The 24,941-nt window shown below is 47.1% G+C and overlaps 1 protein-coding gene across 1 annotated transcript; it reads left to right on the top strand.

The window, feature by feature from the left end:
- Window positions 1-1,701: 1,701 nt before the first annotated feature.
- CSF1 (colony stimulating factor 1) lies at window positions 1,702-24,941 on the top strand. Its single transcript, XM_081866405.1, has 9 exons — window positions 1,702-2,003; window positions 7,502-7,633; window positions 12,795-12,860; window positions 14,839-15,012; window positions 16,038-16,203; window positions 17,805-18,937; window positions 20,467-20,525; window positions 20,832-20,890; window positions 22,955-24,941. The coding sequence occupies exons 2-8, from the start codon at window positions 7,508-7,510 to the stop codon at window positions 20,887-20,889; spliced, it is 1,782 nt and encodes a 593-aa protein (XP_081722531.1). The 5' UTR covers window positions 1,702-2,003; window positions 7,502-7,507; the 3' UTR covers window position 20,890; window positions 22,955-24,941.

The following is a 24,941-nucleotide window of genomic DNA, read 5'->3' on the forward strand; positions in this document are numbered from 1 at the left end:
TAGGTTGGCAGGAACTGGGACAGAGGAATGGGAGCTCACCCCATTGCGTGGATTCGAACCACTGACCTTCTGATCAGCAAACCCAAGAGGCTCAGTGGTTTAGACCACAGCGCCACCCACATCCTGAAAGTACGTAGAAGTACAAGGTAAATATAGAGGCATAAGATGATCTCAGCTGGTGAGAAGTAGACCACAAGAAGCTTACTTATCTTTTTGATTTTGGCAAATGTAGTTGAAATTGACATTGCTACAAAAGATTCATAATACACCTCCATCTCATTCTTCCAATATTTACTATACAGGAAATGATTGGGTGTAGAATAGACAGGTGCAACAGGTGGAGGAGGTTAGTGATCTATCGACCTGCACATTGGACCTCCATCAAATTAGCTGATGTTCAGCTACTCTTTGTAAATGTATTAATATGACTGCTGTTTTCTAAATCTGTACAATTGTTCAAGACAACTTTTGTTCCATTTTGTTTTAAACAGATATGAAATCTCTTATTTATGCATAATAAATACAGACCCTAAATAACCACCCTACACCCTGTGGGAATCTTCTGCACAGTGAATCTCTTGAACACATAGGGAGTTTCACTATAAATGGATGCAACATATCTGCTGGAAATTCCCAGTATTGTTTCCTTCCTGCAGCTGGAATTTTAATATGGGGACCAGCCACCACATGTTATTGTTTCCACAACACTAATCAAATGGCAGGTGCCCATCTTGACCCATTTCCTGACTTTTGGTTTTGAAGTGCTTGCATTTCATAGCATGTGACATATGGCCGCCCTGCAGTTTCTCAGCTGGAAATAGAACCCCGTTTTTATGTTTAACAGCACAAGCTGCCCTCTTTGTCTCCATTCTGCCTTCAAGGGCTATAGAAGTGCCTGTAGTGTTTCTAGTTTAGAAGATGGGCAAGGGCAGCTTGGATGGCACAGCAGCTGGTAGTTGGTGGCAGAGGGGCTCAGGAACATGGGGCGGGCCCCAAATGACACTCCCCAAATGAACACCTGTGCTTTTTAAAAATGACAAAAGTGATGTGTGTGAGAGAGAGATGATTGTGTTATGCCAGAGATAAAATAACAATTAACACTGGCATGCAAAAACCCCCAAAATATCAGAAAAGACAAAACCATTACTCAAAGACATGTGCATTTAATCCAGCATGGCCCAAGGTGTTACTTTGCCAAGACTTGCTATTAACCCTTCTCTGTGCGCTAGGCCACTATGATCCTCATTTTACAGGTGAGGTTGCAGGAGCGAGGCCTTAACTAAACGGTGATCGGACTGCAGCCTCCGGCTCAACCTGGGAGCAAGCCCCATTGAACTCAATGGGATTTACTTCGGAGCGGACATGCCTTGGATTGCGTGGGGAAAGTCTCTAGTGCAGCAATTCGGGATATGCGGATGGGGCTTGGCAACTTGTTGTTGCCCCGAGAGAGATGTCGTCTTTGCCAGACTCGGGACGTCTGGGTTAGGGATAGGAAGGAAATTCCCAGGTGAAAACACACCCACCCGGGCATCGCGATGCGGAGGAGGCCCGTCGTCTGAAGAGGCGAGAAGGGGTCCAGCAGAGGCTTCTTTAAGCGCTTCCTAGTTGTGACAAATCTGGGGAGGGGACTACAGCGCAAGGGGGAAAAAGAGGCTTCTTCTTCTTCTTTTTTTTTTTTACAAAGTGGGGGAGGGACTGTCGAGAGGAGGGAGCGTGGCGCCGATCCAAGGTGATTTCCCGTAAACCACATGTTCCGGAGGGAGCCCTTTATAAGGCCGACGAGTCAGGCAGGCGGCACTGAGCGGACGGAGGCAGCATTTCCTGGGCTTCGCGCGAACTGAAAGCACACAGTCCCAGCCCCCTTCGCCGGCCGCCGCTGCTGCAAACGGGATTAGCCTGCAAGAGGGAAAGAAGGCGCGCCCGCCGACGCTGCTTTCTCGCCAACCCGGATCTTAAGGCAACGGATTGGGGCGTTTTCGGAGCGGGCTGCGTGCAGGGCCAAGGTAAGGAGGGAGCCAGGCACCCCCTTCACGGAAAAGCGGAGCCCGTCCGGAGGGGACTGCCCGGGTCTCTTCTCTCTCCCCTCCCACAAAAATATATTCGAGTTGATAAGACTAGCAAGATAGGCAGCAGCCGAAGTAAGAGGGTCTGGAGTTGCCAAGGGCGCAGATCCCCCCCCCCAATTGCGTTTGGGAGACGGGGGTGGCGGGCGTGCTTCCTCGCGAGTAAGTCCGTGACTGCCCTTTCAGCCGCGCAGCCTGCTCCTCCGAGGCGTGTGGCGTGTTTACGCGGCGCTTTACTCCGCAGCAAACACGAGGAGGGCCGCAGGGCTTGGCGCAAACTTTGCAGCCAGGTATTCCGCTTTGGCTGCTAACGCGCAAAGCGCTGCTGCTGATCCGTGTGTGTGAGAAACTTTTCCCATCCAAGTGTCCCGGTTTGTGCATAGGGCATAGGAGCCAATTTCTCGGGGTCGAGGGGTCCCCCCGCCCTCACCACAAGCTGATGGGCATTGCCATTCAAATTGTATGTGTGAGCCCCGTCATGTGATCGATCATGCAGGGTGGAGTTTACCTGCCCCCCCCATTCAAGTTGGCACCCTTGGCATTGCTTTGCGCCCACCCGCTGCCTGGATCCAAGTATTGAGGCTTCCCTTTCCCCGCGTTATGCGCCGCTTGCTCTCCGCCTCCCCACCTCCCTTGCACGCTCTCCTGTCATTCTGCGCGGCCGACGCTGCAAGCTGGTTATAAATCTCAGGCTTCGGAGGCGGGCGGGGTGGAGGTCTGACCCTGCCGCGCAACTCGGACGCGTGTTCTCTCGGAAGTAAGGCCCGCGGCGTTTTGGATGCTTTAGTTGAGATTCCTGCGTTGCGGGGGATTGGCCTAGATGACCCCGGGGTCCCTTCCAGCTCCACGATGCTATGGTTCTACTCCCCGAGCAAGCACAGGGCTAAATAGCATTGAGTAGTTACAGTGCAATCCTACCCATGCCTACTCGGAAGTAAGCCCTAGTGGATTCAATGGAGCTTACTATCCGGTAAGTGCGGTTGGGATTGCAGCCTTAGTTGCCTCTGGCATGATATTTCAACTTGCCGCACTGTCAATATCTCAGGTTGTTGTATCAGTGCCATCTGCCACGAGACATTAACAGTGCAAATATTGGCTGGAGTGGAGCTGCCCACATGATCCTTGTCAGTGGCGTAGCGTGGGTTGTCAGCACCCGGGGCAAGGCAAGTAATTTGCGCCCCCTAACCCATGGATTTGCGCCCCCTAAACTGTGGATTTGCGCCCCCTAACCCCCAGATGTTGCGCCCGGTGCGGCTGGCCCCCCCTGCACCCCCCACGCTACGCCACTGATCCTTGTGGATTACTGTCCTCCGGTAACAAGTGTGCTGGCTTTGCAGTTCTGCCTTTCTATGCTCTAGCTTTATGATGCTCTTATGAGGGTGCTCATTCAGAGGATGCTCACTGAGATCTGGGTCTGAAGCTGGGCTCGGCCTCCTGCAACACAGAAACACCAGGGGTGCCCTCTAAGTATATGCAGATTGTTTTCCCTTCCTGCAGATCTCCACTTCTTTGGAGTGAGAGGATGGGGCATCCGGTTCAGAGGGTGGGACTCCTAGGAAGACTTGGCTTCCAGTATCTCCCAATGCAATTAAATGCTCCCTCTTGGTTTTTAGGATGAACAAGCAGGGTCAGCCCTAGCACTGGGCAGAGTGAGGCAACTGGCAGCAGATGCTGAGTCGCACTGAAGTGTTTGAGGGCAGAGCTGTGTGTGTCATACACGCATCCTCCTCTGTGCCCTTGGATGCAATTGAGGTTAAGATCCTGTTCCTAGTGATGAAGAAGGTTCAGCTGTCATTCTAGTCAGCATCTGTATGTGGAGTGTATGTGTGTGTTTGGGGAGCAGAATATTGTCCTCCTTCCCTGATAGCAGCATGTCTTGATTCTGACCAAGATGAGGATTACAGTCTTTCGTTTTACACTGAAATACTGGGGAAAGTCCTAATGTGCTCTGCATGCACTCACCTGCTGAAGGGATAGAAACTTTAATCTCCAGAGCTTTCTGTGACTGGGCAAGGTTAAATAAACAAAGCATGACTCCGAAGCCTCTTCCAAACCTTATGTGTGATGTTTTTATTATTCCCTCCTCCCCTCCTTTCATGTTTCCTGTTTTCTGTGCCCAGTGACTGGACCGGCAGCTAGGTGCATTTGAGGGACTTTCCCAGGACTTCTTGCTAATGGATGTCATGGCATAGAATGAGGCTCATGTGAGCTTGGGAGCAAAGTGTCTTTTTTAAACTGTGAAATGGTAGATGCCAAGGAAAACGGTGGGTGGACATGCAAGGACATGTCAGGGAGAGACTCTGCGCTTGAGTAGGAAGGAAGGAGGAATGAAAAGCCTGGGCCAGCATTTCCTACCCCTGTGCCCTCCAGTTGGCTGCGGCTGATGGGAGCTGCATTCCAAAACATCTGGAGTTGAAGTCCAATACATCTGGAGGACATTGAGTTGGGGAAGGCTGGCCTGGACTAGCTGAAAGAAGAGCAGGAGAGCAGACTAGGCAGAAGGTGGGTTTAGTGTCTTGCTAGGGTGGCACCAGAGGCTTCACAGCTGTTGCTGGAACACAAAATACAGTTGCTTGAGAAGTGACAGGGAGGCAGATGTAGGGGGGGGGACCCCATCTGCTAGTCTCTTATATCACACACACCCTGACTGTGTGTGTTGCACCCAAATTGGGCTGGACAACTGGTTTTGTTCTGTGCTGGATACAATCCACAGTATTAAAAGTTCTACTTGGAGTACACCTGTTTAATGGACCTTTGTTAGTCATGTCCATTAATTTTTGTGGGTTTGTAGTTCTCCGTAGATCAAACAATGGTTGCAACCCTTTTTGGTTATGGAGATCTTGTTTTTCCCCTGGAAGTTATTTGCGAGTAACTCTCCTTGCAACAGAACCACAAGGAAGCTGGAGAAGGTTACAAACTAGCCCCTCCTGCCTGCCATAGGATACCCACCACATTGTCCTAGGCAAAGCCTTCCTGAGGAGGGAATTCCAGAGACTGGTTGTCTCTGCCTTGCCGCAGACAATGAGCAGGACCTCGGAGGCCAGTATCAACATCACGTGGGTGAAGGCAGTTAGCACTCTGGTTAGCAGACTGCTGAGTATCATCCAAGTGCCCAGCTGTCCAAGGGAGCTCCTGGAGATGAGCTGCCAGAACGCTTTGGTGGGGAGAGAAGTAGCGAAACAGAGGCAAAGTTCCATCTATGGCAGTGGCCAGTGCTGGCTGCTTTGGGGGAAGAAAACATGTGACGCTTACATAAAATGACCTCAAGGAGGTTGGTGGATACTTGAACCCAAGTTAGACTACAGCCCTCCACCCTAGTTTTGCTATTTAGTTTTGCCCTCTGTCTGAAACAGTTGCACAGCCTGTTAACGTGAGCAGAAGTGTCGCCTGGCACTGAGCTCCAGAACTGAAATGCATTACGGAAGGAAGTAGAGATAAATGCTTCTTTAAAAAGAAAAGGAAAATGCCTTCATGATCTGATGGAATGGCCAAAGATGCGAAGGGGAAATTCCAGGTGGGAAGGCTTAAGGGTGACAAATGAGACTTGCTCGCTTCCAGTGGCACCTGGGCAATTTCTGGCCGTTACAACCCTTACTATGGAAAATGGAAATTGGTGCTGTGGAAGAAAAGAGGATTGGGACAGAGACAGCAATGAAGGGAGGATAAAATAATTTGGAAGAGGAAAGGAAGGCTGATTAATCGTGAGAGAATTTGAGCAATAAAATCTCAACATATTGCGGAGAAGCAAGAGCTGTTTTTGTTTCCTTCCTGGGGGAAAAAGCCAGTGCTGTCACAGACTGGCAAAGGCATATTTATCTGAATGTGCAGAATCCAGCTGAGGCCTAAGAACTGGGAAATTCCCAGCTTGGCTACAGCTGACCTCTCCTTCTCCTAATAAGAAAGAGGAAAAGGCGGTGGGGTGTGGGGAGGAATGGGAAAGGAATGCTTGCAGGCCAGATTTAACTCTTCCAAAGCTGCTGGGAAGGGTCCTCTTTCTGTTTAATTCTTACACATAACGGGAGCATCCGGGGAGAAATAGGACACCTCTGTGGTGCAGACTCCGTACATAAATAGATGCCCAAGTGTAGCAGTTTCTGCAGGTCACCATGGGTGGCAGAAGGAAACGGTTATCTTTGGAGGCATGCCCAAAGTGTGGAATTGTAATGTATTTATTTATTTTATATAGTGGCAGAGTCCCAGCACAAAAAAGCCTAGTGGGAAAGCACAAAGCAAACGGGTCTCGGAAGGAAGTAATGGGACGATAGTTAAAACCTCATCTCTCTTTATTTAAAAAACGTGTGGTGCAGTCATAGCTATAAAGTCTCCATCCAGAAGTTAATAATTCCTATACATAGCAATTAACTCGAATCCCCTATAGTAAGATATCATGGCTAGGTATTGGCAGTGGGGGGGGGGGCAAGAGTGAGAGGACAGAGTTGGGGGAAGCGATTGATTCTCCAGCACTTGTGGCTTGGAAGGATAATGTGCGGCAGACCACACTGCAGTGGAGAAAGCACTGGATGCTCTTGTAAAAAGAGTTAAGTAAATTCTACAACACTGTATTATATCTAAAAATAGCAAAATAGGCACATCCCTGGGCTAGCTTTGGGATGCGTTTTTGCAGTGTAGTGTGGATTTATGTTGAGCAGAAACAGAATTTGAATGAGAGAGGAGAAAGCAGATAGTGTTTTCTTTCCCTTCTCATAATGCTAGAACAAAGGCCACCAACAAATGTGAATCTCAGTAGAATCATAGAATTGTAGAGTTGGAAGGGATCCTGATAATCATCTAGTCTAACCCCCAGCAATGCAGGAATATGCAACTGCTCCATATGGGGATCAAATTTCCAACCTTGGCATTATCAGCACCATGCTGAGCTATCTAGGTTGACAGGAACCATGTGGCACTTAGTGTTCCCAGGTGGTCTCCCATCCAAGTACTAACCAGGCCTGACCCTGCTTAGCTTCCAAGATCAGATGAGATCGGGCGAGTAGATTCATGACAGAGAAAACTACTTTGTCCCTTAGTGCATATGTTAAATCATGGGATTTGCTCCTGCAAGATGTAGTGATGGCTGTCAATCTGGATGGTTTAAAAAGGGTTCGGACAAATTCATGGGATATGAGGTTGGCTCCTAAGCATGGTTGCTCTGTTCTGCCTCTAGTATTGGAATTGGTATGCCTCTGAATACAGTTTGCTGGGGAGCAACCATGGGGAGAAAGGGGTTGCACTCAGATCCTAGTTCTGGGCTTCCTATAGGCATCTGGTTGGTCAAGGTGTGTGGTGGGAGGATGTTGGACTAGATGAGCCCTGGGTCTCATCCAGCAGGGCTCTTCATATTTTCTTAGGTTTATGTTTATGTCCACAAGGCTAGAGGGTGCTTGAAGGTGCAGGCTTCCCCCATGTTTAATCCTGACTCTGTCTCATTTGTTGCACAGAAAAAGATGATCTCCCACATTGCAGTGGCCTTTCTCCTCCTTGTGGCCTTCGCTATCCATGGAGCAGAGCAGAAGAACAGAGGTTGCAGCCGCTTAATCCATGATGTTCACCTGAATCGCCTGCTGGACCTGGTGAGTTTCTTTGCAATTAGTACAGCAAAGGTGGCAGGAAAGAATGGATCAGAAGATGAATCACCTGGATCTTACGCTGGGCAGAGGCACCTCTCCAGACAAGCCACAAACCATAGCCAAGGTTTGTTCTTGGCTTGCCACTTGTGGTTTGTCTGGGGGAGACAAACTATGAGCCTGGGTTCAGGCCCAAAACAAAATATAGATAGATCTAGTGGTGATGGCATAAAGTTACTAGCTCCTTTGGTCAACAGAAGGCAGTGCCCCTGCTGTTTGTTAGTTCAGTTTGACTCAGGATGCTGAATGATCTTGTTCAGTTTGCCTTTTTAAGCAAATGCATGAAAACTACTAAAAATCAACAGGAAATATATTAATCCATCTGTGCCTGGAACTGTTTGTTTCTCCGTTCACAAGCTGTTCTTGCCCTAAGGGCAGAAGTTGAGAAGGGGGAAGGTAGAAAATGAAAGTAGAGAAGACATAGTGGAAGGAAGTTGAATGACTGCTTTTAATTGAGATAAATAGTGCCATTTTAATTGGGGATAAATGGAGCCAATATTGTGAGGAGGGAGTGTTAACACTGAGCATGCTACTAAGGAGGAGGTTCAGCTGGATGCAGCCTGTGTGCTTGATTCTGCAGGCTAAAGAGCTTTTAGTGCAGGCGTGTGCACTCTCTCACACCCATTTCAGCGCTTCCCCGATGAAGACTTTTAGTAGCTAAAAAGGGAGGTGCGGCATGGGGACCACTCCACAGATGCTTAGGAGGGTAATAAAGCATAGCTCCAGCAGGAAGTGCTAATGCAATTATAGAATGGTAGAGTTGGAATGCACCATTCTAGTCATGGGGAGAGCAGGTTGGGGTGATTCAGAACCACAACATTCTGGGAACAAGTGCCTGGAATTTTCCTGACTCTAGATCCTGCCTGGATCACTTGGGAACTGCTGGGAGGTCTCTGCCAGTGGTTAACTGTCAAAGGTCCTGGCTTTGATCTTGCCTACAAGGAATTCTGTGGGCTTCAATCAAGATTCTTTTCCACTGTCAGTCACAAGTGATTGTGGCAGCAAAGCATGATAGTTAGTTAGGAGAACTAGAAGCAACCAGGAAAAGAAAGTTTCACAGGACCAACTCAAGGGCTTAATCATTGGGAGAATGTGGCTCTCTGTGGCATCCTGATTAGGGATTGATAACTTGAGAAAAGTGTGTGGAGGTTCTGGCAGTTATGGGAATGGGACCTGCTGGCAGTTTACTTCCTGCAGAAGGTTAGGAAGACCTCAGATTCTCCATCCCTTATCAAAATACCCTCATAAGCCTTGCTGCCCACCAAGGCAGTGTGTGGTATCTAATAATTGGTGTAACTATATTGAGAGAAGGCTGGAGTGGCTTGGCATCAAAGCTTACAGTTCTTGTACCTGCAGCATTATGCAGAACCCTTAGTTGGACCCTCTTCCATTTTCTAGGTTTGCATAACAGCTTGCTCATTCTGTAGCCCAGACATGCATCAGGCACTAAGATAATAGTCTTGGTTCCAAAGATGCTGATCAAGAGCATCTCCCTCTTTCCACAAGACTGCATAGGGTGGCACAAAAGCCTGAGGTGGTCCTCCAAAAAAAGCCTCACTCTGAAGTCTTTCACCTGCCACAATTTATTGATTTGTGCTCAAAAATAGGTTTGCCACCTTGATATCCATGTGGCTAACGAAGTGCAACCCTTGAACTGCTTCATGTTTAGTAAGACATTAGTCAGCTACCTTAAAAACCTTTTCTTGTGTTTATGGAGAAATCCAGAAATTAAATGGCGAGATAAAATTAAATGTTTATATGCTGTCCCCATCCTTTTGCCTTTGGGAGATGCCTTCTGCAAAGCTTGTTGCTATGAGTTGCTAGTACATGCAGGTCCCACTACACAAACACTTGTTACAGAAAGTTGACTTATCCAAACATGAGGAATTAGTACCCAAACCTTGCTATACATAATGCAGATTCAGATACCAACAGCTGGTCCTGTGTGAAGTACTGTAAACAAATTAGTAGTAGCAGTCCCATCTGACTTCATTGCTCCAGCCACTCTGGGCTGCTTCTAACAAATTAAAACATTAAACACAGTAAAACATCAAACATGAAAAACTTCCTTGTACAAGGCTGCCTTCGGATGTCTTCTGAAATTCAGATAGTTGTTTGTTTTCCTGACATCTGACAGAAGGGCGTTCCACAGGGCAAGCATGACTACCGAGAAGGCCTGTAACCTCACTTCTTGTAAAGAGGGAACAGCCAGAAGGTCCTCAGAGGTGGACCTCAGTATCTGGGCTGGGTGATGGGGGTAGAGACACTCCTTCTGGTATACAAGGCTGAAGCCATTTAAACAAGCCTTTAACTTTTTGTGTTTTGCCAGTCATTGACAGCTGTTTTGCCAGAAACCATGATGGGAGGGAGGGGGAGAGATCAGACAATTAAGAAGGCACTTGGTTTCCTTCCTTGTTTGCCTTTTGCAAGGTTTCCCTTGGTTTTTTTCATTTGGGTGTTGAAATTCTGTGGTTGGGAACACCTTAGAAATTCCTCCACAGGAGACAGTGGAAATCTTCTGCTTGTTATGTAAATGCTCACTTCACAAACAAATTCCTGAGAATGCATTATGCTTGAATAGCGAGACCTGTATGTATTGTCACTTTCCAGGATCCAGCTCTCTCCCCTGGAAAGCTAATTTCTGGCTGTTTAGATGGGCACATTCTGTCTCTAGTACACAAGTTGAGGAATGCTAAAGCACCGTGCAGCGCACAGCTTGCCACTTAGCACACTTCAGCTGCTGAGGTATATCAAAGAGTAACTATGCATTTCAAGTACATTCTTTAGGCTATAGCAAATCATTCTCTTGACATTTCCAAGCAGTGGAGGTGGTCAGCGCCATTGCAGAGGAATTAAGGGGTTTTTACTGCCATCTACAATGTGTAATAGTCAGGGTGTGAGGTTGAAACTGAGTTTTGGTGTGAGATTAGGGGTCTTAGAATCATACCACTAATTTCCCCTCCAAAGATGCCGGAGGAGAAAGCTCTAAAGCCTTAACATTACCTAAATTACTATGTAGAATCAAGGACACAACTGGTACTAATTATCTCTTGTTTGAGAGTGATAACAGTGTCTGACTTGTACAAATAAACTTCTCTTCACAAAGTCTCTTCTGGGCTAAAAGTAATTTGATATAGTTGGTCAAAGCTAACATTTGATCACTGCTCCACGATTGAGATTCTTACTTAGCTGTAATTTGGGCTTGCAACCACCAACCATTAAATTATTTCCTCTTTTAAAAAGAAGCTGAAAAAAGTAACTCGGTTTTTGGCAAAGCTGTTTTTACTTTTAGTGGACTTTGCTTATCTTAAAGGAGCAATAAATCTTAATTTGGAGACTAATGAATGAAGACCTAGATATCTTGTAGCACATCAGGTGAAATGAAAATAGTCTGTTCAGATTTAAGAAAATGCTCAGGAGAGAGCTCTGCTGTAAAATGTGTGGTCTGGCTTGCAAAGTGCTGGAATTTTTATTTTTTTAAGGTTCTGCTGCTGCCCCTTTAAGTTTCTGTGCAAGAAGTCAGGATGCAAATCAAAATGTTGTACTGCCTGCCAAGGATTAGGTTGTTTAGCTAGCTGTTGCTGCGCTGACCCCAGAGCTGTTCTTGGTTCTATAGAATCCAAAATCCTGTGATCTCTTGGCCAAATGGAAACGGGATCACGTTTGTAAAACCAAAACTGAAAGTGAGATGCTCCTACTGCTGCATATGCTTCCCTCGTCTTTTAGGACAGTGAACCTAAACTTTGCCCCTTCCCCCGCCCTCATTGTGCTTGCTTCTGCCTGGGCTTCTCTGTGATGAATAAATGTTGCTGGCGGCTGCTCTCTCCAGATAATGAAGCAATTGTTTCCAGTTCGACATGCCCTCCTGGCAGTCCCATCTCGTGTTGGCCTGCTGCAGAAGCTCCAAATCATCCCCTGGTGTTTTTCCCTGCCGGCACTAGGCTGAGATCGCTGGAGAAGGTGTTCTAAAGTGCTGAGTCAGCACTTTACTTGGAAGGCACAGGGTGGTAGACGCTTGACTTCTGCCTCTGGGCAAAGAGAGCCAGCTGTTTGCTTTGGTAAGGATTTGCAAAGCTCAGAGCTGGTTCAATGGCCACAACATGGTTCTTGCTGGTTCGTAGCATGGAGCTTGGTGGCCCTGGTGCACTGACACCGGTCAGGGCAGAATATGCTTGTGCGCATGCTTCCACTACTGCTCTAATGTGCAATGTGTGTTTTCTAACAAATTGCAGTTCAGAAAATAGCAGGGTGCACATTGCAGGTGTCCTCTGTGATCTAAACTATATGTGCTCTTCTGAGTGGATGTGATGGGGGAGCCCCCCACTGCCTCAGCTGCTTAGTCAGCTGAGATGCAGCAAATTTACCTGGAAACCTTTGGGGAGGGTTTGTTTGTTTTTAAAGAAGCTTGGATGTATTTGCAGAATCTTAGCTGGCCAAGTAGCCAAGGCGGTAGACTCCCAGCAAAGTGACGCAGCTGGCTGACAGAGTTGGCACTTGGATTATCAGTCCTGCAAAACCATAAAAAGAAGAGAGTTCTTAGATACTCAAGCACTCATTTCTAAATCTTGTCATACTATCACTACTTGGCTGCCCCTAACCCTAATCTCTGTGACTGCATTTGATATTTCCATTTACATACATTCATTTGAAATAAGATGGGTTTATGAAGCAATTCTATATCCTCCCACCACGCTGATGAAGAATTCTACGAAACAGTAGTCAATATCCGGAATCACTGTTCAGTGTTGGACATCATATTTGCTGAATACACAAAGCTTCACAGCTTGTCTTTCATCGTACAAAGTCTGATACCTCATTTCATTTAAAGATTTTAAGAGACTTTGAGACTAAAGATTTCATTTTGTACTTGTTATGGTTTGAAGGAATTCTATAAAGATTGTCTATTGCGTATGTACATGATCATCGTGTTGCCTAGACATTGCTGACGTTCTCTTTCCAACACAGGGGTTTGTTTTGTCAATAAAATATTCCTAGCAGTGTAGGCTTGTGGGGATATTCTTTCCTGTTTTCTGGATTCCTTGATGAAGGAAACTAAACTAAAAGTCCACTACAGTTGCTTTGACTTGTCTGTGCCTTTTTGTTACAGGTTGATAGTCAGATGATGAAGCCCTCATGTGAGCTGTCCTTTGAGTATGTGGATGAGAGAGAGCTGGTGAGTTGGAATTGTGAGACACACATCTGCTGTGCTGCTGACACATCTGTGGGACTTGGTGTGTGTTACCAAGGAATGCCTCGTGTTTAGACAAGGGGTGGGGGGGACGGGACATTTTTCATCCCTGTTGGGCAATGTTCTGAGGGAAAAGTGGGAATGGCCAGAAATACATCACTCTCCATCTTCCATCAAGGTGGTTGCATTTTAAGGGCACATTCCAACCAAGTAACAGCCCTGGAGGAGGAGAACAGAGCCGGACATCAAGGGATTGTGGCCTGGGCTGGCTCCCCACCCCCAGTTGAGAACAGTGGCTTTGAACATCATACCTTCAGGGGACACCTTGAGCTCTTTGTGTTTTTAATACTATACTATGATTTGAGCATTATGAGCCTGTGCAAGCCTTAGGTTCATGTGCTCCCCCCCCCCACCTACACACACACCTCCCTCCTTCTTGCACAGTCACAAGTACCTTGGAAGTTTTCATCTCTGGTTGCAAACCAACCACTTTTATGTTGAAACCCAGGGGAATTATGGTGTGGTGAAGATCCTGACTTATGATCGTGATCTTAAGAATCAAATGATGGCTTATGATCCTAGTTGGTTGTCTGTTCGTTGCTTAAACTAAGCAGACTTCCCCTGAGTTTGGATATAAATGAGGAACTTTGGTTTGGAATCAGGTGCTTCCAATCTCTTCCTTGTGGCCGTTCTAGGTGAGAAGGAACTGTGCAAACACAAGCACAAGCACATCACACATAAAACTCTGAACCAGGAGTCGGCAAACTTTTTCAGCAGAGGGCTGGTCCACTGTCCCTCAGACCTTGTGGGGGGCCAGGCTATATTTTTTGGGAGGGGAAATGAACTAATTCCTATGCCCCACAAATAACCCAGAGATGCGTTTTACATAAAAGGGCACATTCTACTCATGTTAAAACACGCTGATTCCCGGACCATCCATGGGCTGGATTTAGAAGGCAACTGGGCCAGATCTGGCCCCCGGGCCTTAGGTTGCCTACCCATGCTCTAAACCATACTTCAACTGTTGAACTGAGCCACTAGCTTAGCTGAGAAACCTCTGTGTATCTGCCAAATAATTCCATTTTGTTATAGATTATTCTGGGGCAGGCATAGGCAAACTCGCCCTCCATATGTTTTGGGACTACAATTCCCATCATCCTTGACCACTGGTCCTGTTAGCTAGGGATCATGGGAGTTGTAATACCAAAGCATTTGGAGGCCTGAGTTTGCCTGTGCCTGTTCTGGGGCATATCCTGGAACAGACACACTTTTCCTGTGGGATTCTGGCTGGGCCTGTTGAGATTTAAACACATGCCTGTGCTGTATTGGCACAGCTTGTTTGAGAGGAAGTTTGGTAATGGCAGAAGATGTGCTGCCTTTCCAGCAACTTGTCTCTCACTCCTGATCTTCTTACTGAAGCACCTTTGATGAAGCTTCTGAGGAACCCTGAGTTCACTTATTTAGAGAATGTGTGAGCTAAAATCCTGCATAGATGACCTTGTGGTTAACTCACCAGTCATGGATTTGGGAGACTTGGTCTTTCTGCCCATCCCAGCCCCTTATAAGATGTTGCACAAGTCCTGTGGTCTCTTAGTTTGCTTCATGGGGTATTTCATCCTGAAGGACACTTGGAGAAATTTCTCTGCTGGCTTCAGGCTTTGGGGGAATTATTTTAAAGCAGCCCTTGCTTGGGAGTTCATCAAAGCTGTTATTGCCCATTCTCTTGGCCTGTTCTTCTGGACCCAATCCCATTACTCAGAGGGAGAAGCCAGATCAAGAGAAGCTGCTCCTCTTTTTCACTCTAACCACCATTCACTTGTTTGGAGAGGGAAGGTAGAATCTGCAGCACCAACAAGGAAAAGTAGCAACTGGGGGCTGATGATGGTAGATGCTGTGCATTGCTGATCTTTGACACCAGCCATGAGTCTTTCTATGATGGACACCTGTCCCTGTTGCCTTCTAGGACGACCCCAAATGCTTTCTCAGAGCAGCATACTCTCCTCTAAGAAACATCCTTGAAAGTATTGAATTCAAGCAAAATACTCCAAACTCTGACACAATGAAGGAGGTAAAGGACTGGCACATAGAAGTTGGAGACTGCATGGAAATTAATAGCAGCGATGAAGAAGAGAGCAAGGTAACCTTTTACTTATCAGATTTGCAGTTCTCACGGATGCTAACAGATCTGTGGTGAGACTTAGGAGACTAAATGGCAGCTGAAACATGTGCTCTATGGAAGTGGGAAAGAAGCTAGGGACTGACAATACTTGTGTGACGTATGCACTTGCTCTATTGGCTAGGGTGGAGAACCCTCTGGCCCTTCTGATGTTGCTGGACTACAGCTCCCATCATTCCTGGCAGTTGCCTATGCTGGCAGGAGCTGATGGTAGTTGGGAGTTCCACAACATCTGGAGGGCCACAGCTTCCTCATCCCTGAGCTAGAGCGCTCTTTTTGAAAACAGCAGTCTGTTAGGGCTGCTCTACACATGATGCTACTCACTTCTTTAGCTCTGGGGTGCAGGACTCCATGAGTCAGATCATGACCATGATGTAGGGGAGGGAGTTTTAATCCATGATGCCTCCATCCAAATTACTGAGCCAGTATGGTGTGGTGGGTGAAGTGTTGAAGTAGGACCTGGGAGACCAGAGTTCAAATCCCCATTTGGGCATGAAGCTCACTGGATGACTTTGGGCCAGTCACTGCCTCACAGCCTAACCTACCTTACAGCGCTATTGTGGGGATTGAAGGAGGGGAGAGAATCATGTACACAATCTTGAGATCCTTGGAGAAAAGGGGGGACGTATAACAGCAGTAACAAAAATTAGGCAGTACCTAGGCTGGTTATCTGCAGCTGGAGGAAAACTGTTGACGGTTCTAGCAGCATCACAAGTGATGCAAGTTCTTCTCTGCGCTACTGGGACCTCTTAAAACTCTTCCACTGCTGAGTGCTCTCCAAATGAGGTTCAGAATCCATCGCTGAGAATTCAGAGGTGCTGGAAGCCTGCTTTGTGTAGCCAGATAGCCTTTGCTGGGTCACAGTGACCGCCTCTTGCTGCATATGCCTCCTCAGATATTTTTTATGGTGGCTGTTTGGTTCTGGCAGATTCAGATAGTGACTCATTGATTCCCACCCCCCTACTTTCTCTTTTTGTCTCTTATAGCACTGCACCAGGCCATTCTCCCGGACTGCAAGGCAGATGCTGAAGCTGGTGCATGAGTACTTCAGCAAAGCTAAGGAAATCTTGTCCAAAGGAAATTTCAGCCATGATTGCAGCAGTGTCTTTAAGAAATGTTCCGACTCAGAAGGGAAGAGTACAACATCTCCAGGTAACAGAAAATTCTGGGGTTTTTTTGCATCTCCTGGCAGCTGCTGGGGCAGCATTTGAGGAGCAGGAGGCTTCTAAGTTAACTTGGCTTTTCCCAAACTGGCGCTGTCCAGATGTTTGGGGCTACAGATGCCATTAGTTAGCCCTAGCCATCTGGGGGGGGGGGTGTCAGTGCACTGGTGAGGCCAAGGTAAATGGAACATTCCGGGCTGGGAGGGTATTCCAGAGCTGCTATTTGTGCGCATTTGTTTGTGTGCTTCTGTGTATTTACACTTGTTTGTGCGGTTACTAACTTCTAAAGCCTTAAGTCAACAGAAGTTTCATGTTTTTGAAATGAGCATTATCTCTTTGATCTGTGGCAAGGGCAAAACTGACTATGTTAAGAGTCCAACAATCAATTCAAGGCCCTCTGCATGCTCATCAGGACACAGTGGGACTTTTAGCTTTCACCTCCCCCTCTCCCAGTAAAATATGTATTTCGCCCACATGGCTTAAGAGAAGATTCAAAATGTGTTGACAAAGGCTGTTCAAAGATCCCTTCTGAAGGGTTTCTTCTAACCTTGGAAGTTCTTTGCTCAAGCAAAGTACCCTCTTGATGTACCCTGACCTTTACAAATAACAGTCTTGTCTGCTTGTGGTCAGACCATGAGGAGATCCCAGAAGTGGCTTGGCATAGTATGTCTATATGTGACCTGCAGAAATGGGATCTTCTGCCAGGGCAGAGGTTTGGAGATGTCATGCTTGTGGTGGCCCTCAAAACAGATTGGCCAGGCAGGGAGGCGCTGGGCTACGCAGACCAAAGTTGAGAAGACACTGCATTGCTGTTGATGTTCTTATACACATACATGCAACTCTCAGAAACAGCCTTAAGAAAAAGCCATCCTATTGTCCGCCTTTTAGAAGATGCTCACTTGGTCAGGCCTAGTGCTTTGGCCTCAAGTGAACCACTTCCTAGCTTGGTTTGCCTGCTCATCTGGTCCAATAGGCACAATGACGCTGCCCATTCTCTGAGTGGTGCTTGGTTTTGCCGGTGTGGAGAATGCAGTCGCTGTCTTCCTCTTGAGTCCATATTCTATGTTCTGTCCCTGTGTGCACATTGCCTGCAATGCTGGGAAGGACAGCAAAGTAGGAGCACCATGCTTCCTCCCTTGATTCTTTATCAGCTGCTTCTTGCTTGACCAGCTTGCTCCCTCTGCTGTTCTGCTCATGGAGGCATGTGCAGAAGCTGTGGTTGCCCTTGCTTTGGCTTGCTAAACTAGCTGAATCTTGATCCGATGCCGTTCCTCCAGAGTTGGTTCTCTGGCCTCTTTGGTATCCTGTGTGTTCTCAGTAATCTTGGGCTGCATGTGATGCTCTTGGGAGTTGCTGTTCCCAGCTGACCTTGCAGTGTCTTGTTCCATCCACTGGTCCCCTGGAAGTGTTGTGGTTGCTTTGCTGCCTCTGCTTCATTTACTTGTTTTGTTGCTTTTTTTGGCACTGGTCTGCCCCGCCTTAGCATGGTGATTTTTGAGGGAAGGGGCTGATCTCGGCTTGAAGCATCCATTCTGTTCTTCTTGCTGGTTACTCTATGGCCATTCTCTTCTCTTTATCTGGATCTTTCAGGTGTGGTGACTGACCAGGATTGCCCGTGTCCAGCCACAAGCCCCATGAGTGGCAGAGGCTCAGCTTCTCTCCTTCCAACCTTTGAGCCTTCCTCTTCCATTGCAGACCAGCTGGACAGCAAAGAGGCAGCTGCCAGCACTCTCCAGCTCTTTATGCAGCCTGGCACCATGCAGACTCAAGGCGGGTCACAGGGTAGCACCAGGCCCAGGATGCCCAGGAGCACCCAAAGGGGCCAAGGAGCTCCAGCGCCCACGGATTTCGTAGCTAGCACTGAGGCTGTCATGTCCTCACTGCCAGAAGAACTAGCGTTGGCAGCTGTGTCCCAGGGACCTGACCCTCTGTCCACAAACATTGCATCCTTCCTGGACTCAGCCGTAACCTTTGATTCCTGGTCCCCTAGGCTCAAAAACATTTCTCCCCTTCCTTCTAGCCAACAAAGCATTGAACCTATGGGGACAGGGTCTCCTCTCCCTGGTTCTGGGGCTGGCAGGAGCCAGACATGGCCCAATGAATTCCCTTCCCATTCTTCCCCTTTCTCTGGCTCAGCCAAACCCTACCTCAGAAAGCAGTGGCTTCAATCAACTGAAATGGATGTATCTGGTTGGGCTATGACTGACACAAGCAGCGCATCTGGCCTAACTTTGGCGTCTCTTGCCAGTTTGGACTCTGCAGAGAGCACAGGGGTGCCCTCCAGTGGCAGTGGGGCAGCCCTCTCGCCCAGTGACCCCACACTCTTCCCTGTCTCTGAGGATCCTGTCTCTGCTGCACAACAGCTTTCTAGATTGGTGGTGACGACAAACAGTCCATCATCTCACAGGCAGGTACCCCCAGAAAGCTACTCCTGGGGGGCGGAGGGCAGCCAAGGTAGAGCCCCAGGAGTACCGCCCAGCACCCAGCTCCGAGAGAGACGAGCGGAACAAGAAGAGGGCCCAGCCAAGGGCAGGGAGCCGGAGGATAGCATGCCAGGTCCCAGCTCTGATCTGAGCTTCATTCCTCCGAACACAGACAAGCACAGCGAGAAGCCAGAAGCCAGAAATACCCAAGGGATGGCTGTGACTTATGTGGTGGTACCCAGTGTCCTGGGAATCCTGTTGGCTGTGGGTGGCCTGCTCTTCTACTTCCATAAATCCAGGGTAAGGTCCAGACCTGACTTAAACTGTTCTCCTTTATTCTCTTTGGGTTGCAAATGTGGGGCATACATCATACCTTGTGAATACATCAATGGAGAAGGCAGAAGCAGCTGAACTCAAAGTACACTCCCTCCTCTCAGGGTAGAACATTATTGGATGTGGGCAAACATCCATCTGCATTTCTTTTATTGGAATGAGGAAAAGGATTAGCAACTGAATGTAATCTCAGACAATCCAAGCAGTTCTACAGCCACAAGTTAGATATGTTTTTTATAGGGAAAACCTCTGTGGCTCTGCACCACAAAGTCTGGAAGTGTTCTTGGCAGTAAGATCCTAGTGCTGGGGGTGAATGCTGCTGTCCTTGATGGGTGATGTTGAGCGGATGAGTTCTCCTTCCCACTGTGACATAGTTCTTAAGTAAAAATGGTCACATTTTCCAGCCTAAATGGACTGAAAGTCTTCTGGGAGTTGAAAGTGATGCCATTCCCAGTAGGAACCAAATGGATATGTAGCAGTGGACCAGCAAGGTCCATTGTACTTCATCTTGCCAGTGGTGACTGACCACCTCTTCCGGTTCTGGACAGGGCTTAACCATTCCCAAGCACACGCTTGATTCATGCCCACTGCTTAAGAAGTCCTATAGGAAACTGAGAGCATCTCTTGATTTGTGGAGCTGCCTTGCAGTCAGTTTATATGTTCAGAAGGTTGACTCTTATCGCTACTGTTAGGAGAGGGTGTGTGTTGTTTCTTGCATGCTAAAATATTTGTTATTCTTTCAGGCAGGTAATAGCAGCTTTCTTTTAATGCTGTCTTTATTGTTCACCATCTGCAGTGAGATCCCTGTCTCATGTAACGACAGGGGGAACATGAGAGCCTTTTTTTTTTTTAGGTGTAGGAAGAGTGTGGTTGAGATGGTGTTCATGGAACTCTTATGGGGGAAAGTAGATTTAAAAGGCAAAGTGTTAAAAATGGTAGGGGAAGACAGGGCAGGAACCTGGTGGCATATCTTCACTTGTGTCTGTGACACCAGTTCTATGGATGCTAATGGCATTGGCATAAATAATAAATATAAATTTATTATTTGTACTCTGCCCATCTGACTAGGTTGCCCCAAGGAAATTCCAGTTATGCTTGGGTTTGGGGTTTGGGGCTTGGGATGGGCCTTTACCAGCAACTGGTAAAGTTGTTGGTTAGTGGGTGAACTGATGACCTCCTAGCCCTCAAAACTACAATGAGAGCTTGCTAGGGCAACATGCCTGCTTGTCCTCCTAGGACAGGCATAGGCAAAATCCGACCCTCTAGGTGTTTGGGACTACAATTCCCATCAGCCCTAGCTAACAGGACCAGTGGTCAGGGATGATGGGAATTGTAGTACCAAACACCTGGAGAGTTGGAGTTTGCCTATGCCTGTCCTAGGACAACCATAGCATCTCAAACTGCACAGCCAGTTTGACAATACTAGCCATGCAACCTCACTCTTGCTTCATATCAACATTCCTTATAGTAGTAAATATTTCCTTTCTTCCACGCAGATGCTAGCCAGGAGGCGACTGCAGAGAAATGAGAGAAACCTGGAAAGACAAGAAGGAAGGTAAGAAGGCAGAAGGTTTGCATAACTCAGATGTATAACTAGGGTGAAATAGGCCCCTTGCTCTCAGATAGCTAATTCCTTGAGATTCCATCAGTTTTGGGAGGTTGCTGTGAGTTGTAGAGCCCATGTCTGAAAACTTAGCCTGTTCCCCACAGAATGCAGTTACTGGGTACTATTGTTGAGAGGAAAAGATGCCAGGTGGATTTCTACCATACAGAGGGAGATGTAGTCTCGTGATGTATCAGTTCTTGCTTTTGTCTTCAGTGTTGGACTTCTAATCCCTTTTTTTTCTCCTTTCCCCCCCAGGCCACTGAATAGAAGAGAGGGAGATCTGGAATTGCAGATACAGGAGGAGGAACTATGAGGTAAGAACAGGTTTTGATCTGATTCAGTAGAGCTACCCACTCCCTCATTCTGTATCTGCAGTGGCCAGCCAGACTTCTAGCCATCATGACTAGTAGCCACTGATAGCTTTATCCTCTGTGAATTTGCCTTACTCTCCTTCTAAGTTGGTAGCCATTGCTACATCTTCTGGAAGTGAATTCCATAGCTGTAACTGCACTGTGTGAAGAATTCCTTTCATTCTGCCTACCTTGAATCTCCCACCACGCAGCTTCACTGAATGATCTCATATTCTAGTACTGTGAGAGAAGCTCCCTGCCCACTCTGGCCCTCTTTTCCAAGAGAAGGTCTATTTGCAGGGGTTGTGTATTCGTGGATGGAGCTGAGGCAGATCCTTGTGCCACAAACAAATCTGGATGGGCGTGGGGAAAATGGGACCTTTAGACTCAGAGGCAGCGTCCCTCTGATTCCCAGCTACTGGGGACAGACTGAGAGCAAGGTTATTTATTACCTTCTTGCCTGGCATGTGGTGCCTTGGCAGATGTGTCTGGCTGGCAACTGCTGGAAATGGGAGGTTGGAGTAGACGGGCCTCTGATCTGGTTCCCCGTGGCTCCTGTGCTTTTTGTGTGTGGGCTCAGAAATTGGTTTATTGACCAGCCGAATGCCGTTGGGCACATGCAACCTACCACCTCCTTTCTGCGTAGGGACCTGTTTCCCGCAAATGTGTCTTAAGTCCAGTGGAATGTGACTTTGTCCTTGGGGGCAGCCGCAGATAAGGATCTATGCAATTTGTGGTGCATTCTTGGTTTGGGGGTGGGGACTGAGGAATGGCTTAGAGAACTACCACTTGCTTGCAGGACTTTCCTTTTGTTGTTGTTGTTGTAAAGGTTGGAGTCACCCTTGTGTAAAATGTGGGAGCAGAAAGTGGCCCTCGTAGGATGTGCCGGAGTCAAAGCTGCTGGTCATTAAAACCTGCCCTGCTTCAAAGACTAAATGAGTCTCATTTGAAGGTCTGCTGCCTCCTCCTCCCCACATTCCAGTTTAATGCTCTTGGCCAGATGCAGACTTTTGTTGTTGCATCTGAGATCTATGGATGAAGGGTGGTATACAAATTAGATAGATAGATAGATAGATAGATAGATAGATAGATGGCCAAATCTTCTCCCCTTTCCTGAAGAAAGTTATGGGGAAAAACTATACCTTTATTAGGTATCGGTTGACCTAATAAAGGTATAGCTCTAATACAGTGGTACTTCGGGTTACATACACTTCAGGTTACAGACTCCGCTAACCCAGAAATAGTACCTCGGGTTAAGAACTTTGTTTCAGGATGAGAACAGAAACTGCAAGGTGGTGGCACAGCAGCAGCAGGAGGCCTCATTAGCTAAAGTGGTGCTTCAGGTTAAGAACGGACCTCTGGAATGAATTACATATGAAACCAGAGGTACCAGTGTGTGGATTTTGGAATACATTTCCCTGAAGTTCTGTGATTTGCTTCCCATGGCTTCATTTAGATCAGCCCCACATGACACTAGGCTCAGCTCAGGGCTTGTGGGGGGTGGGGAGGGAAGGTATAATTGCTCAACTTTCTCCTCTCCTGTTTAAAAGTGCACTCCCAAAGCTGTCAAGAGGCAAAATAAGAAAAATCCTATGAGTTAGTCCTCCATTTCATAGAAACACTGAGTAAACTCTTTAAGCAAGCAAAATTTGGCTAGTAAACTAGCTGTTTTGAAATGTGTATCTGGCAATATTGCTGTCAAAAATCGGGCTCTATTTAAAAACAAAAAAAACCCCTTTTGGTAGTCTGTCTTAGTGCTTTGATCCTTCCTATGGTGCTACTGTTGTTGTGATTGTCAGCCGAGAATGGACTTTTAATATTATTGTTGTATTTTTGTTGTTGTTATATTGTAAATATGAACTGTGTTCTGTTCATAAATTGCTTTAATTTTCCCTGAAGAGAAAATTATTAAAATGGAAATCTGCCTTGGCCGAGTCCTGCAAGTGGCTTGGCCTATCCTTGAGCCACACATGCCCCCCCTTGTGGTTAGACATTGTGTCATTGTAATGTTTGTCTTCTTCTTTCCAGCTGGACCCCTTTCCCTCTGGGATGACAAGCCACGTGGGGACTGGGCAGTAAGTCCCTCTTTTTTTAAAAGGACAGCCCTCTCGTTACTACTGGGAGAAATTAACACAAACTGGACTCTGGGAACTGAAGCAATTGCAGTCCCTTCTCACGAAGAGTGTTTTCTCTTCCCAGACATGTTTTAATTTTTTTGCGACGGAAAGGGATTCATCGGGAAATGGACGCTATATTTATTCCTGGCATTCAAGGTTGGCTTTCACACTTAACTGCAAGCTGCCCTCTTTCTGCCAGTCAGACAACAAGCTGGAACTTGGTGGGAAGGATGGAAACTGTTTGGAAGCTGACTTTGGACTTCAAAAGGCCTCTTCTGATGGTGAGAGAGGGAGTTTCTAAGAACCACTGTGCCCTACTGCCTTCCAGAGTGGAAAGGGTGACATCCTCTCCAGAGATGGATGTTGAGTCTGCCGTTTGAACAGCTATGTATCTGGGAAAGAAGACTCTCTTCCAGGGCTTCCAGCTCCTTTGGAGAAGACATAGGATCTTGGGCCTTATATCTATATATTTTCCTAGACATAACTCCCCATAGATATGAATAATGGCAAGTTGTGGTTCTGTAGAGAGAATGGGCACTCTCTCCCCACCTGCCTTTAAGCCATGTGTATAATGTAGCCCAAGGAAGGACACCCATTTTCCCTCTTCCCCTGCAAAACATCCTCCATTTTTAACTCCCCAAATAGCCTAATGCATTAATATGAGAGTTTGCTATCCCAGTGGCCTTCTATGTCTTCACTCCAGGGACCCCCTTTTATTAATCCCAACCTACAAAATGGGACCCGCTTTTAACTTTTTACCAGGACTAGCAGGGGTCACTTAATAAAATTTGATTTTGGTTGCACTTTAGGGCAGACTAGATAAGGAATACAGCACAGTCTTATGATGATGACTCCTAGCTTAAGTTGGCTTTTTAAAAAATGGGGTTAGATAAATGTATCACCAAGCAACTGTTCCATCGATGGAAAGATTTCTGCTTGTGCAACAGTACCCCCCGCCCAAGAAAAAAATCTGTTTTGGGGATCTCCCAACTCTCCAGTGCAGAATAAGGGAGAGAAGGGTGGGTAGTTAATTGCACAAATAGAAATCCTTGTTCTGTTGGGATTCTGCCCCATCTCTGTTCTAGCAGGGCTTTATGAATGGATCTCTCGTGTCTTTATCAGATAAGCAGAGCCCTGCTGGATCAGACACAAGTAGCCAACCAGATGCCCACGGGAAGCTGGCAAGTGGGCTGTGAGCACAGTAGTCCTTTCCTGTTGCTCCCCAGCATCCAGCATCGTGCCTCTGATACTGGGGGTGATATATAACCACAACCTTTATCTGCCTGGGAAAAGTGATGTGTTTATATCACTGATGCAACCCATCAACTGAAATCCAGTGCGTTACACACTCTGGTAATATTGTCAGAAAATGTAGAACATAGCACCACTCCCAGTTCCCCATACCCCACCTGCATTGTGTCTTGACCCAGAGAGGAAGTGATGCCTTGTAAGTCAGGACATGAGCAGATCTGGCACTGAAGTGGTTGCAGCTGTAACTATATCCATAGGAGAGATGCAGCCTCTTCCAGCTGTGTTTAGATTATCCACTTCTCAGAGCCTGCTGAACAATGCAGGGCACTGCAGGGAAGTTCAGCAGTACAGAAGTTAAATATATTGGCCCTGCTCAGTTACCCGCCTCCCCACTAAGGTGAGCTTGGCCCTTGGAACTGCCAAAGCTATGCCATTTTACAGAAATTGACTCCCCAACCCCAACCCCGCACCCTTGATCTCTTGTACCAATGGAAGGAAAGTGTTAAGACCCACCCCTCTCATCTTCCACAAATTAATTTAGGAAACTTGGGGGCTTTGGTAATCTGTGTTCCCATGCCTACATTTTCCAAGTTGAATTGTGGGGGAAACTTGCAGGGAAACATTGGAAAGTTAGGGTGTACATAACA

The sequence above is a fragment of the Podarcis erhardii genome, assembly GCF_964252035.2.
Source record: "Podarcis erhardii genome assembly, chromosome: 6".
Taxonomy (NCBI): domain Eukaryota; kingdom Metazoa; phylum Chordata; class Lepidosauria; order Squamata; family Lacertidae; genus Podarcis; species Podarcis erhardii.